At 36.9% G+C, this 13,563-nt stretch overlaps 1 protein-coding gene across 35 annotated transcripts in view; it reads right to left on the reverse strand.

Moving 5' to 3' along the window:
- Window positions 1-1,420: 1,420 nt before the first annotated feature.
- Window positions 1,421-13,563, reverse strand: part of CaMKII (Calcium/calmodulin-dependent protein kinase II) — a 157,649-nt gene continuing 145,506 nt past the window's right edge. For 26 of the 35 annotated variants that reach the window (XM_069116923.1, XM_069116921.1, XM_069116938.1 and 23 more), the window contains 3 exons: window positions 13,375-13,469; window positions 12,624-12,741; window positions 1,421-12,221 (listed from right to left, as the gene is read on the reverse strand). In XM_069116923.1, coding sequence (XP_068973024.1) covers window positions 12,089-12,221; window positions 12,624-12,741; window positions 13,375-13,469 — 346 coding nt within the window. In that variant the 3' untranslated portion in view covers window positions 1,421-12,088. The remainder of the gene's footprint in view (window positions 12,222-12,623; window positions 12,742-13,374; window positions 13,470-13,563) is intronic. The other 9 variants (XM_069116922.1, XM_069116941.1, XM_069116937.1 and 6 more) reach the window with 1 other exon arrangement.

Raw genomic sequence — 13,563 nt, forward strand, 5'->3', positions numbered from 1 at the left:
CTCTTCCACGTGTTTCAATATTATTTCAGTCGTTGATGTCATCGAAAATACGTATACATAGAAGACTAACGACAAAGAAACAAAGGAGGGAGCAGGGGATTTGAAACGTAAGCGGAGAAAATAAAACGAAAGGCGAGGTTCATTCAACAACAGAGTCTAATTTAATAACAAAATATGAACGCTGCATTTGTAATAAAATTAACCGTAATATTAATAATCGTTAAAATAATAATAATAATAAAATAATAACTATGGCGGCATACATAATCGGTCGAGATAATCATAATTAACATAGGTAACGGAATTCTAATATCGAAGAGGACGAAGCGTACGAGATATGTAGATTCGCGTTACAAATTACGATCGCTAACGAATCGACGGTTTTGGTTCAAGAAAAAAGAAAAATATTTTACGACGTGTAAAATGTGTGTCAGGACGTCGAACGTGTGAAACGAGATCCCAGCAAATATCAGAAGTAATTCGGTAACTGAATACGTAACCACTTACGTAAAATATATTTATACGTTTCAAGGAAACAATTCAATGACTTCGATAATATTCAAAATAACTTTTTAAAACGATAGACGAATTATTGTTTCGTACATATGACGAAGAAGAGTAATATATTGAAACAAATAACGATACAAAGATGTTATTTGAAAATATTTAACAGTCGGTTAAAGATACTGTTTACTGGGGTCTGTTCGAGTGTGATCGACGAGAAAGGAGGAGGAGGGGATAGGCAGGTATTCGACCGAGGAACAACGAATTGGATGGAAAAAGAAAGGAACATAAAACGCGATGTTCACTGACGATTACCTTATCTGCCGCTCGTTTATCGAACCGTCGTTTACCTATCAGTCACCTAAATTCGAACGTATCTTTACATATGTATTTGCGAGAGAGTTTATCATTCTACTTGGTGAACCGTATGTCGACACGTGATTAATCACGAGAACTTGATGGAATATATTCAGTCGTATAATAGTAATCAATGAAAACGTTATAGAACATTTGTAAAAATAGACATGGTAAAAACAAATAATTATAATTGAAGGATAGTTTCAGTTAAACAGATGAATCAGAAAACAATGATTATACCTTTTAGATAATTAAATGAGATAGGAATAAGTATTTGATGAATAATCGTAGTTAACTAGGAGATTAATAATATTTGTTATCCAGACAATTGGATGACATAGGAACAAATATTTGGAACAAAGTAATCACAAGTAACGGTAATAATAAAAAAACAACAAAACGAAATTAGTAACAAAATGTGCGGTTCCGTAAGAACAGCTAAACGATAAATAGCTAAAACTAAAGATGATTAAATGGAAGCTAAGAATGTGAGAACGAGCGACAGACGAGGAAGAACGTGGTACGATGCAGAACCGGAAGTGTATAACGGGAACGGGTGTGTATTTCCTTGTTTTATTTCTCTGAACATTAGGACAAAATTGTAATCAATCGCTTATCCGTTTACCGTAAATCCAATAATGTCTGTAATAATGAATTAGCGTTATATTAAATGTACCGATGAGAGATTTTTTTTTCTTTTAATAATTCACACATTTTTCTCTATTCGACGCTCTCATTCCATTCTCTCATTCTCACACTCGCTCTATCGTATATTCTCACGCATTCTCACGCTGATTTTCGTTCTTTCTTCCCTTTCCAGTTGGCGATTCCACCAACATGGGCGAGATCGATCGACGTTTCGTCCACAAATGGATCAAGGTTCGAGCTAATCGTTAGATCTACCAAAAGCCGGGCTTCGTAGAAACGCTCTTTCCCTTCGAAACGTTGATTCGATGCTTTCAAATACGCGACACCGGATAGAATACAGAAATCGGAAGCAGAAAACTTGATCTACAATCCTGCCGCGTCGAATCCATCGTCTATCGATCATCGATCGTCGTGTGACTTAACAATTTCCACTTTAAAAAGCTTTGTGACGCTAATAGAGCACACTTTGTTAATAGAACTAAGAGATTAGATTACTCTTAATATAATTAGATTACCGTGTAATGCTTTTTTATCTATCGATAATCTATTGGAAGCTAAACTCGATATCGAAGCGGATTATAAATCAGTCGTAATCAAAGTGGGGAAATCCTAGTCTAGATATTTCGAACGTTTTCAAGTCCTTCAAGTAGAATTATAGAATTTACGCGGCGGTAGACTACAATAGAAAGCTACATATTACAATTTAGGCGAAGAGAAATGGAGAATACCGAGAAGATCGATGATCGAAACATGAATACCTCGATCTGTACGCGAAAGAATCGAGAATTGTAGAATTTTAGAAACTTCTTTCCCAGCGCAAAAATTCGCTACTTTCCAGTTTCTATGGAATTTATTTCTTTGAAGTTTTTATTTAGAAAATAGCGTATTTCACGGGAAATTAATTTTCTCTATCTGGTGTCCGTGAATTTTCTTCCATTTCGTTCTGTTTTCTCTCTCACTTTCTTACTCTTTTCTCTCCTCATCGCAACGCTCAAGAAGTAAAAACACGAATGTCGCGCGGAATTCGCCATCGTAGATTGAATAATTCCTCTAAAATGCGCGTGACGGTAATCATAGTAACAATAACAATGACAATATAATAATGATGACAGTAATAATAATGACAATAATATCAATAAGAATAGTAGTGAACGTTTACAATCTATTACATATCATAATCTTTTTTTTTTGTTCACATTTTTCGTGAATTTTTTTTTATATAATTTTTTCGTTTTAGTCGGAGGGGACGTCGCTCAAGATTTTATTCGAGGCACAGTTGGATCGCACGTCCGCTAATAGAATTCGTATCTCTCTGCATTTTTTTTTTTGTTTTTTTCACTAGATTTTCTTCGACGCATCGTCCGCCAATCGCGAAATCGAATGGAGGACTTCATCGAACTCGTTTTGTATTTTCTCTCCCGTGTATGTGTGTATCCGTGTGTGTGTTTCCTCTTTTTACCATTTTCTATCATTCTTTTTTTGTTAATTTTTATCTTGCCTTCTATGCATGTTCTTTGCATTTTTGTTCGCTCCTTTTTTCACTTTTTTTTTAACTTGCTTTTCACGTATCACGTACATTTTTTTTTGTCTTATTACATTTTTGTCTTCTGGTTCCTTTAAGCTCGAAATGGTTTGTTCTTCGTTTTACTATTTTAATTTCTTTTTGAACAACGTTCAAACGTTCGACCGTTCGACGCGCACGCTCGATGATAAAAAGTAAAGATTAAAAAATCGCACTGTCACGTGTACGATTAATCTATGTTTTATTTTTTCTTTGGCGAGTCTGTGCATCGATCGTCGAGTAAGCGTTCCTTTGTAATATGTTTCCTTTCTTTTTCCTTTCGATGTTGAAGCGTAGAAGATATGTAAGTGTATCGACGCTGTTTTGAAACGAGATCGTCTCGACAATTCGAAACTTGTTATTTATCTCATTATTAGCACTATTAATTAGATTCCTCTTTTCTAATTATTCGAGATAATACGCGTCGAAATCGGTCGAATTCTGGCTGTGAGATATATCGTCGATCCGAATTAATCGGATCCGGAAATGTCGTGCAAAATCAACCGAGCTGTACCTCAATTGGATTATTATGAATCACGCGTACGCATGCACAAATAGACGCACGCACACGCTAAAAAGTTACGATAATTAATAATTCTATATTGCGTAGGTTAGGGTCGCAAAAAGTTACGGAACGATAAAAAACCCTTCGAAACGCGGACCTTCGAAGTAGCGTAGAGACGAAAAGAGAGGTCAAAATAGCCGAAGACCGCGTCTTTACGTTGCTTTCTTCTCGCAGCCGTCGTCTTTTAGTTTGTTTCGTCGATTGTTAGGAACCACGGTTCCGTTCTTACTTTCTTTTTATCTTTTTTTTTTTTTTTCGTAAAATAATCTATCGAAGACACGATCACCAATCAGTGACCTTCTGGTTTTTTCACGTTAAAAATTTATACGTTTCGGGAACGAACGATTAAAAATATAGCTCGACAAATTTGCTAGACAGTTTAATTAAATTGGACTTAGTAGGTATCGTGTGGTAAGGAACGATAGGTAAGGTACAGTGGAAAAGGAAACTGCTATGAAGGAAGTATCAATAGTTTGTTCGAATCCGATTAGCTAAAAGGCACTGATACTTGCAGTATTAATGTCTTCCCTAACTTCGACGAAATTAGCAAGGAAATGTTGATACTTGGTAGCAATGCTTCCTGCGGTGTTCTGTGTTCTTTTTCTGAGGAGAATCAGCACTTCTGCTATAGCTAGTGTTTCCGAATGCCACTATCCCTTTACCGATATCGTATCTTTTATTCGTAACAAACTTAACGGATGGAAACTATTCATATCAGAAGATTATTTTAAGTTGTTATCATTAAATTGTGTTAATGAAACGAATAATGTTATCATTATCAGAGAATAGAGTTATTTACAGGAAGAAGAATGAATATAGAAGAAGTGTACGAAAATAATAAAAATGATAGAGAAGCTTAACTGACGAAGACAACAAAAATTGCTCTTTATTATACTTTTTTTAGTTGCGAAAAATATATTTCTAAATATAATCTAACTTTCTTGATCACAGACATTGAAAAAAAAAGATTAGTAAATAGTAAAGAATAAAGGAATAAAAATAATTAATACTGAAAAAAGAAAAAAAAAAAAGGAAATATACAGAGGTGCTATCGAACTATATTTTCAATCGTATCCCACAAGATTTTGTGTACACGGCTTCAGATCACGCGCGACGCCATGCGTCGAGCGTCCCGGAAGAACGATTGGGAGGAACTTGATTCGTATTTTTAATATGTTTTTTCTGTTTGCTACGAGTCTCACGGATTATGGCTGTTGTTTCAGTCCGCATTTCTAAAAACTTTCGGCTGACTCTTGAGTTTTCACCTGTACGGTGTGTGTACTCTTCTAAAACGCGGCACCGAAAAATCACTGTAATAAAATCGTGCATACGCAGCAATCGGCCGGTGTGTGTGCGCGCGTGAGCTTACAGCGAGCCGAGTCGCTGTGTCGCGGTTTCTCACGTAGAAGACGATTTTTCATCCTTAAACAAGACTTAATAGTTTAATTACACTCTACGGCGATTAACCGCTAAACTGTCGATTGAATTCGGTAATTCGGTTGTCACGGCTCTACGCCGTACTTTAAATTTCTTTTATCTTTCCATTCTTTTAACGCGCCCCACGGTTGATTCTACCCCTGGCTCACGCGAAAAGGCGTGCGACTGGCCACTGTAATTTAATGTAATCTAACGTGAATTTTCGAACTTTCAAATATTGAAACTTTCAAAATTTTCGAGCTTTCAAATATTGAAATTTCGGAATTTTCAAACTTTTAAGTATTGAAATCTTTGAATCTTCGAATTTTCAATAAATTAAAATTTTTTTTATCCTTCGTAGATCTCTAAATCTTCTAATCTTTTAATATAATAATTTTTTGGTTTCCGAATCTTCGAATCTTCCGATCTTCAAACTATCGAATCGTAGATCTACATTCGCATTGTTCCAAAGTTTTGAATATATTTCTTTTCTTTTTTCTATACAGGATTACCAGTCGAAAGCAACACTTTTTCGAGCGTACCACGATTACACCCTCTCGCTTATCCCCCTTTCTTCAACGATAACGACCACGACAACGCTAAACGAAGACAAGAGCGAAGCAAGAGAGGCAGGATTCGAATTCCATCCTCTAATTCCTTCTGATCACTTAGATTTCCTATTCGCAACGTAACAATAGGAAACGAGTTAACTCGTTCGAATCAGCGCGAACGATAAACGAGCATGTACAATACAATAACGAGTTTAGTCAATTGAAGCAAAGAAGATCTTGGAGATCGTACAGAGAGGAAAGTAAAAGTGTGCTTACTTGGATGATCGTTAAGTTTATCGTATCATGCATGATTAGAAAAATCGAACGGATATTAAATCCAAAGTATATCATCAGACGAACAGTCTTGTTCTACCTAATTCGTTTAAAATCTCTTGGAACGATCGAATATATCGAAGAAAAATGCGAACGACGAAAATGCCTTGTTAATCGATCTTCTTCTCCCTTCCTTTTCAATTTCCTTACTTGCAGACATTTCACGATTTTTCATCTTGTATTCTACCTTAATTTCCCCAAATCATCTTTCCAAAACGAAATCATTTCTTCCTTTTTCAACTTCCCCACACAAATCATCTTTGTAACATTATGAAAACCACTAACGATGCAAATTCTCCAAATTATCTTTTCAAATTCAAATCGTTTCACCCAAAATTCAAATTTCATTTCACTTCAAATTCCCCAAATGATGTTTCTCTTGTTATAAAAACCACGAACGATACCGATAAATGATATCCAAACGACCATGCGCGTACCGCTACTTAAAGTAAAGCAGATCTTGCTGAAAGTAGCTTCTTCGAGGCGAATGTCACGAATGAATGGTCGATCGCGCGAATTCTAATCGATCTTCTACCTCGTGATGTTTTGTGATCCGAGAAAACCGCTACACGAGTCCCTTGAACGATTCTCACACTAATAATCGGTATTTTTACTTGTCTTCTTCGATGAATTTGTCTTTTCTTCTTCGTCTTCGTGATAGATTATTCAGGCTGCAATGAAGCGAAGGGCGAGAAAACGACGAGAAGTTTCGGGGTTCTGACTAAATCGACTTTAAAGTGCAACGTGACGAATCGAATTGCTTGATAAGAAGTGAATGATCGAAGATGAACTCGGAGAAGCTGTTTGCGCGTGTTGCAGCGTAATCACGTAACTAGAATTTCGTGGATATCGAAAAGAAGGAATTTTGAAGATATACGACGTTTACAAAGAAGAATTTTCTTGCGAGAAATAAGAATGCTACGGACGCTAATTAACTGCTTCCTTTAACGAACAGATAAAACCATTGAGGATCAAACATTGAACATTTTAAAGGATCCTACCAACGAGAAAGGATAAAGAAAGCAGAGAAAGAAGAAGAAATCAACAAGAAGAAACGTTCCAACTATTAATCGACGATTAATTTCCATGTTATGTAGAGTTACTAAAGAAAATTGAGAATTGTCGACAAACACGATAACAATTAGAACTTTCGGTAGACGTTGCACGGAATGTGAGAGAACTTTATAGAACAATTAACGCTATTACACACTAATCTGTATTTTACGTTTAACCTACAAGAGAGTATCATACTAACGAGACACCGGTGAAAATGGTTGCTGAACTGGTTCGAATTTCTATTCAATTATTATTTCTTTTATTAGAAACAACGACTTTCAGCAAAATCCGATGCGGGCAAGCGAGACACGTCCCTCCGCGTTAATAATCATTCTTTCCTCTATTCCCTTTATCTTTTATTCGTTAATATTTTTCCCGAATTTGGTTGTCCATTTTTTATCTTTCCCTCTTTCTTCTTCTTTTCTATTTATTATTTAATAAGAAACAACTTCGTAAATAACGCGCGCGAGCGAGCGTGTGCCATTTCCGAGACTTTATCTAACATTCTTCAACTTCCTTCGCAATCGATACTTTATCGATGTATAATTGGTATATCGTGTTTCATTTTTATTCTTATTTTCTTTTTCTTTAATCTTCCGTTAGCTCTCCCGATCATTTTAACGATTCGTAAATTATAAATGTGTATATTAATGAAGATCGTCACGTTTTATTATTCTTATTTCTTCTTTCTTTCACATTTTGTCGTTTGTCTTCTTTTCTCAAGTGTTACGCGCTTCGAACATACTTTGTCACGTTTTCTTTTCCATTTGGTCTTCCTCCTTTGGAAATCATACTCTTATCCGTGATTATCTATTTTCTCTGGAAATCCATTCGTACGTCAATTAAGAATACCTTTTACCGTAGGAAACAAAATTGGACCGTACAAATTATTTTTCTTTCTTCATACACGCGCTTCCTCTCTCTCTTTTTCTTCGATTCTATTTACTTTCCTTTTGGTTCATTCATTTTGACTTTTCTTCAACAGTTTTTCCCGTGCTCCCGGTTCTATCCCTAACATACTGCTTTCGCTCGGCAATAATTAATAATAATTATAGTAATAGTAGTAGTCGTAACGTGTAATGATAATCGTGTAATAACAATGATAATAAATCAATAATCGTATTTTTTGTTCTTTTTTTTTATACAACAATCACACGTAGAAGCGACGAATTAGAGTAGTAGAAATAACTATTCCTTAAGTTTTAATTTTCTTTATGTTTATATTTATATTTATAATATAGTATCTGCAATATATTAAATCGTTTGTTTTCCTCTTTCAACTTCACTCGTCTTTCCACCGTTTCCTCCACCGCCATGCATTCTTCGCTTCACGTTCTGCTATCTGCTATCAATATACATACGCGGTAAATCGCGGAGTGCGCACGCGCGCAGGCGTGGACGCGCGTTTTCGAGCGTGTTCGATCGTGGAAACCGATCCAACGGTTGATTGACGTTCAATTTAATAAAAAATCAATCGCGAACAATGTCGATCGATCGTTTCATTCGAATAATATGATAAAAAACGAAACAAATTAGTATCTTGGACGAAATAAAATTACACGATACATTCGTTAGAATCGGCACAGTCGATCACTAAATCGAACGAGTATTATAAATATTACGTAAATAAATATTCTTATAAAAGAATTAATTCGATGCGGAAGAATTAATTAAGATTAACAAAGTTAAAGGAAGTAGAACGGAGCTTCTGCAAAGAGTCGCAAATCAATGAACGATCTTTTAAAATAATCGATGACGCCATTTTTCGAACGCGAGAGAAACGCGCGTATCACGAATTTTCGCGCGTCTGCACGCGTGCGCGTACATACACGTATCATAATATATATATTATATAACAAGATGGCAAAAATGTTCCTCCGATTATTTAGTTTCTCGCGGATGGAGAACCTTCTTCTATCTTTTCCTTCACAATTCCCCCTCTTCCCCCCTCCCCCCTCTTCACCGAAAAACATGTATTCATATTTCTTTCCTAGGTAATCTTGTTCATTTATATTTATATATATAATATATATAATCGATTTATACTCTCGTAAAGTCGTATTTAATAATTAATTAATTAATCAATTAATTAATAGTAGATGTACGAACGGTGTAAGAAAGATTTATCGTGTGTTACATTTTTTTTTTTTGCTTTTTCTCTACTCTCTTAATTTTTCCTTCTCTCGTCAACTGCTCCTTTGTTCCTCTTCCTGTCTCATTTTCCTCATTTCCTTCTTCTCTGAACGAAGGTGTTCATAAATCCGACGAAAAAAGTGTCCGATCGCAGATCACCTAAGTTCCCCGTGTTTCAAAACAATGTCCGTTGAGATATTATATTTACTTTACTCTCGCCGCTGCGCCGCGACTTCTGTTTCTTTATCCTGCTCTTACTTTGTCTCTTTCGTTCGTTCATCTTCTTTCTCGTCGACGAACGCCAGGAAGTGGATCGATCCTTTCGTGCACGGCCAATGCGCACCGAGCTACACACGAACGAAACCACTTTCGTTAATAGAACTCGGTAAAATTTCTATCGATCATTCCTTTCTTTACCATTTTCTTCTTTGACCCTGTATATTTCGTGGTTTGCAAGGGTTTCCCTTATTTCTCTTCATTTCTCATTCTACTTTTTGCTCATCTCGTGGTTCTGTGTTCGACGGCAGCTCGGCAACGAGCACTCGGCGTTTCGAGATCGATTTGGTAAAATGAAACGTAACGCGGGAACTGGCGGGGCGCGCGTCGCGGCGCCGAACTTACGCGTCGCACCAGCCGCGAAACTGCCTTACGACGATGAGGTAACAACGTTTAAACATCGCTCTTCTCTCCCTCTCGGACAAGCGCGGATTAAGGGGGGAGCTGGGGGGCTATAGCCCTGGGCCACACCTTTTTACGGACTTCGCTTTAAAAAAAAATACGTTTTATTTTACGACTATAACGACAAACTAGCTCGTTTATCATAAGGAAAATTAAAAAAAAAAGAAATAAAAGAAAGACAGAAAAGAAAAAGAAAATAGCTATCTTTCGAAAACGCATACTGAAAAATGTTTAATATAACTTATTACAAAATAAATTTTATTTCGTATTTACGTTAATTTATTTCACTTTAACCCCCCTCCCCAATTTTCTTTTTATAACTCTCGAACTATCGCGCGTAATCTCTATGTTGCGTATGGTTATACGTGTGTATACGCGAGCGTATGCACCGGTCCAGATAATCATTTCTAGCGAGTAGCTTTCCTTGTTCGCCACTTTCATCGAAAGCATATCATTCAATTCGAGCCCATTCGCTTCGAGCATACTCTTGACGCTCGGTAAGCGTACATACGGTATCGTTTATAATTACACGTTATCGTTTATTAATTATACTAACAGTTTGTAACTTTTATTAATCTCTTCTGCTTTTCATCCCTCCACTAATTACACACAAGATTTTCTTGGAAACAATTCGTTAAATAACTCTAACTTCCATATATATGTATATATATTACTCCTCGCGAATTAAATAGAACGAACGAATGCGCGTTTTCGTACATTCGGTTAGAAATTATCAACGATACAGCAGGTACACTTTAGAAAATGTTTTAACGAACGCGTGTCTGTGTTTCCTTATTCATCGTGCGGTTTTACAAGAGAGAGCACGCGCGCGCGCGGATCTACTCATGAATTTCTCTTTTGGTTTGCCCTTTCTTTTTTCCCGGTGTGTCGTCGTAGCGAGAGACGAGAACGAAAATTAGAAGAAAAAAGTTACAATGGAAGATTGTTCTGTACAGCGACTATCGTACGAACTAAATACGCGTTGGATGCCGACGTGCCGGCGCCATCTCCTTCGTCGATCGCGGTATCTTCTCTCGCCGTGTGTGCCATTTCAACGATTATATTCGGTTCTCCGTGCAATCATCGATATATACTTCCGGTCTTCCATTCCCTGGTTAAACGCGTCCTTTCCGTTCGACGTTCACCGATGACCTTTCACGATGCTCGGCATCGATGCCAATGGAACACCGTTTCGCCCCATTTTCCACCTTTCCTAGATATTCTTTCTTCTTAGATCTCGATTCTCTTGTCTTTCTGATCTTCAGGATTGCGTGACGGCTTGTTCTGTCCCTTCTTTCTTCTTGTTAATTTCTTATCTAAGGTATTTTTTATGGGTATTTTTATATGTGCTTTTTCTTGTTTAGGAAGATCTTTGGATTTGATCCTTTTTAATTTAAGAAGTTGTTAAGATGGTTCCTCTCAAATATTAGACGAATATAGATGGAATAAAATTGTTCCTTGGTACTGTACGATTTCCTTTTGGAAATTAAGACGGTTGTTTAGTTTAGATCTGTAAAAACAGATCTTATAGAATTATCTGTTTTCAGTCATGGTTCTTGTTTCTAAATTCTTTGCTAGTCTTTTATTCAAATCTCTCATGCCTATTGACGCCTCTAGAGACGTATTTCTACCATGTTCTTTTTTTTTTTTGCTCTTTCAAGCATCTGACAAATAATCTTATACTACCGACGACACTTAAGAAGCCTTCAAGTATCTCAAACAGTACCCTACACCGATGAAACATCTTCATCGTTCCAAAGACAGAACAGTGCTCTTCGTAACACGCAGCTCTCTTCTTCAGCTATAAAACTTGTTTCTTCTTTCTTCATCCTCTTCTTTTTCGAATCACCACGAATCCACGGAAATCGTTCCCTATCGAGGCCGATGCACAGGTCACGGTGCTTCGTGGTAAGTACGCTGAGCAGGTACTGAAGCGAGCCTCAACATATTTCTATCTTGACACTTTCTCGCTTTTCCCGTTCCCTTCCATTTTGTCGCGCTTAATACTAACTATACGCGTGTTCACGTGTCTACGTGTATGTATGTGTTCTATATGTGTGTATATTGTAGATCGATAAATAAATAAATAGATAAACGATCTTGTTACATATTTATCCATTTATCGGTATCGAGAGAAGTGTGTTTGGATTGAAGTGTGGAGTGTGCTCCAATCGCGTGTTCTTGCACGGTTGGTTCGTTCCACGCGTCGAGGCGATGAGCGTCCACCGACACATCGGCCCTTCTTCTACTTCCCCCCTTTATTCCTTTTTCCTCCGCCACCTTGATTTACTTATGACTGTAGGAAAATGGCGATGGCCCTGTGAGCATGCTTCGATGGAAATGCACGTTCTGCCATTTGTTGTCCCTCTTGTGCCACACGCGGCTCTCCTCGCTCTGGTGGGTATGCGCAACGCCTTGTCTGCAAAATACGCAATCACATGTTTATAGAATTTCACAAATTTTTCTATTCTTACGCGTATGACGTTTACAACGTGTTTTGTTAATGGTGAAGTTACTCAAGGGGATTTCAAATTGGATAATCTTAAGTTAATTATCAACGAATGAAGTAAGAAAGAAATTCGGTATAGGAGAAGATGTATGACAAAATATATAATGCACGGAGTAAAACACGTTTCATACAAAACCGTTTACATCTCCAAGAATATCTATATATAGAATAGATCTATAGAATTTCTATGAGAAATTAAGAATTGATCATTTTGACGATTTTGGTTATTGTAGAGTTTTTGACCGCATGTAAATTTAAAAAATAAATTCGACGTACAGGAAGATGTTATGTTTGAAGACAACTAAAACTCACTTGTCCATGTACTGTGTCAGTCTGACGTATGCGATGCACGCGGCGTCCTCGCCCAGCAGGTGCACGTGGGGGTTCAGGATCGTCGTGTTCACGGCTTTGCAGTGCTTCGCCAGAACTGCTATGCGTTTAAAAAGCAAAACGCTCGTTATTCGTGGATATGCACGTTCGTTTATATACCACTGAAGCTGTCATTGATAATTTCAACGACAAAAAAGGATAAAAAAGTAAACCAAGCAAAAGAAGTGTCTTATTAATTTTCATTCGTATCTACGAGCATTTTATCGTTCATAATTGACAACACATAAGATTTTTCAAAAATCATAGAAAGAGATGCACATTTTGAAATTATTCTAGCATTGAACGAACAATATGAATATTCTAAAGAACGATATTAAAACACTTCTATAACTAATATTTTGGTAAAAACGCTATCGACTAAAAGAAATTTTGTGCGTTCAGTGTTTATGCTAACATAAAGATTCATAAAATTAATGGAAAGTGCAATAAGAAGCTGCATCGACGTGAAATTCGATGACCAGTGTACCGATCGATCGGAGATTTTAACGCCTGGATAAGAAACGCGATTACACCGCGATTACGCTACGTTCGTACGGGGGTAAGAAAGCAAAGACATGACACGATATACAGCAATAAAGTGGAACAAATGAAACGCAGGTACAACGTAGAGACAACGGTGCGGTGCTTTGTCAGCGCGGTACGATTAACAGTGATGCAAATGAGTCATAATTACCATTATCAAAGTAAAATTTGTGGAAATCCATTCCCTCGACTAAATTACCTAAAGCCTCTGGCTCGAACGCAGTCAGATGTGGATCACAGATTTTCCTGGAAGCGTAGGAAATATTAGAATCCGAATATTCTTCATTCTAACTTCATTGGGATGCAGTGAAAGCAGAATATTGATCAATCGATAATTATC

The sequence above is a fragment of the Bombus flavifrons genome, chromosome 7 (genome assembly GCF_040668555.2).
Source record: "Bombus flavifrons isolate JBK064 chromosome 7, iyBomFlav1_principal, whole genome shotgun sequence".
NCBI lineage: Eukaryota > Metazoa > Arthropoda > Insecta > Hymenoptera > Apidae > Bombus > Bombus flavifrons.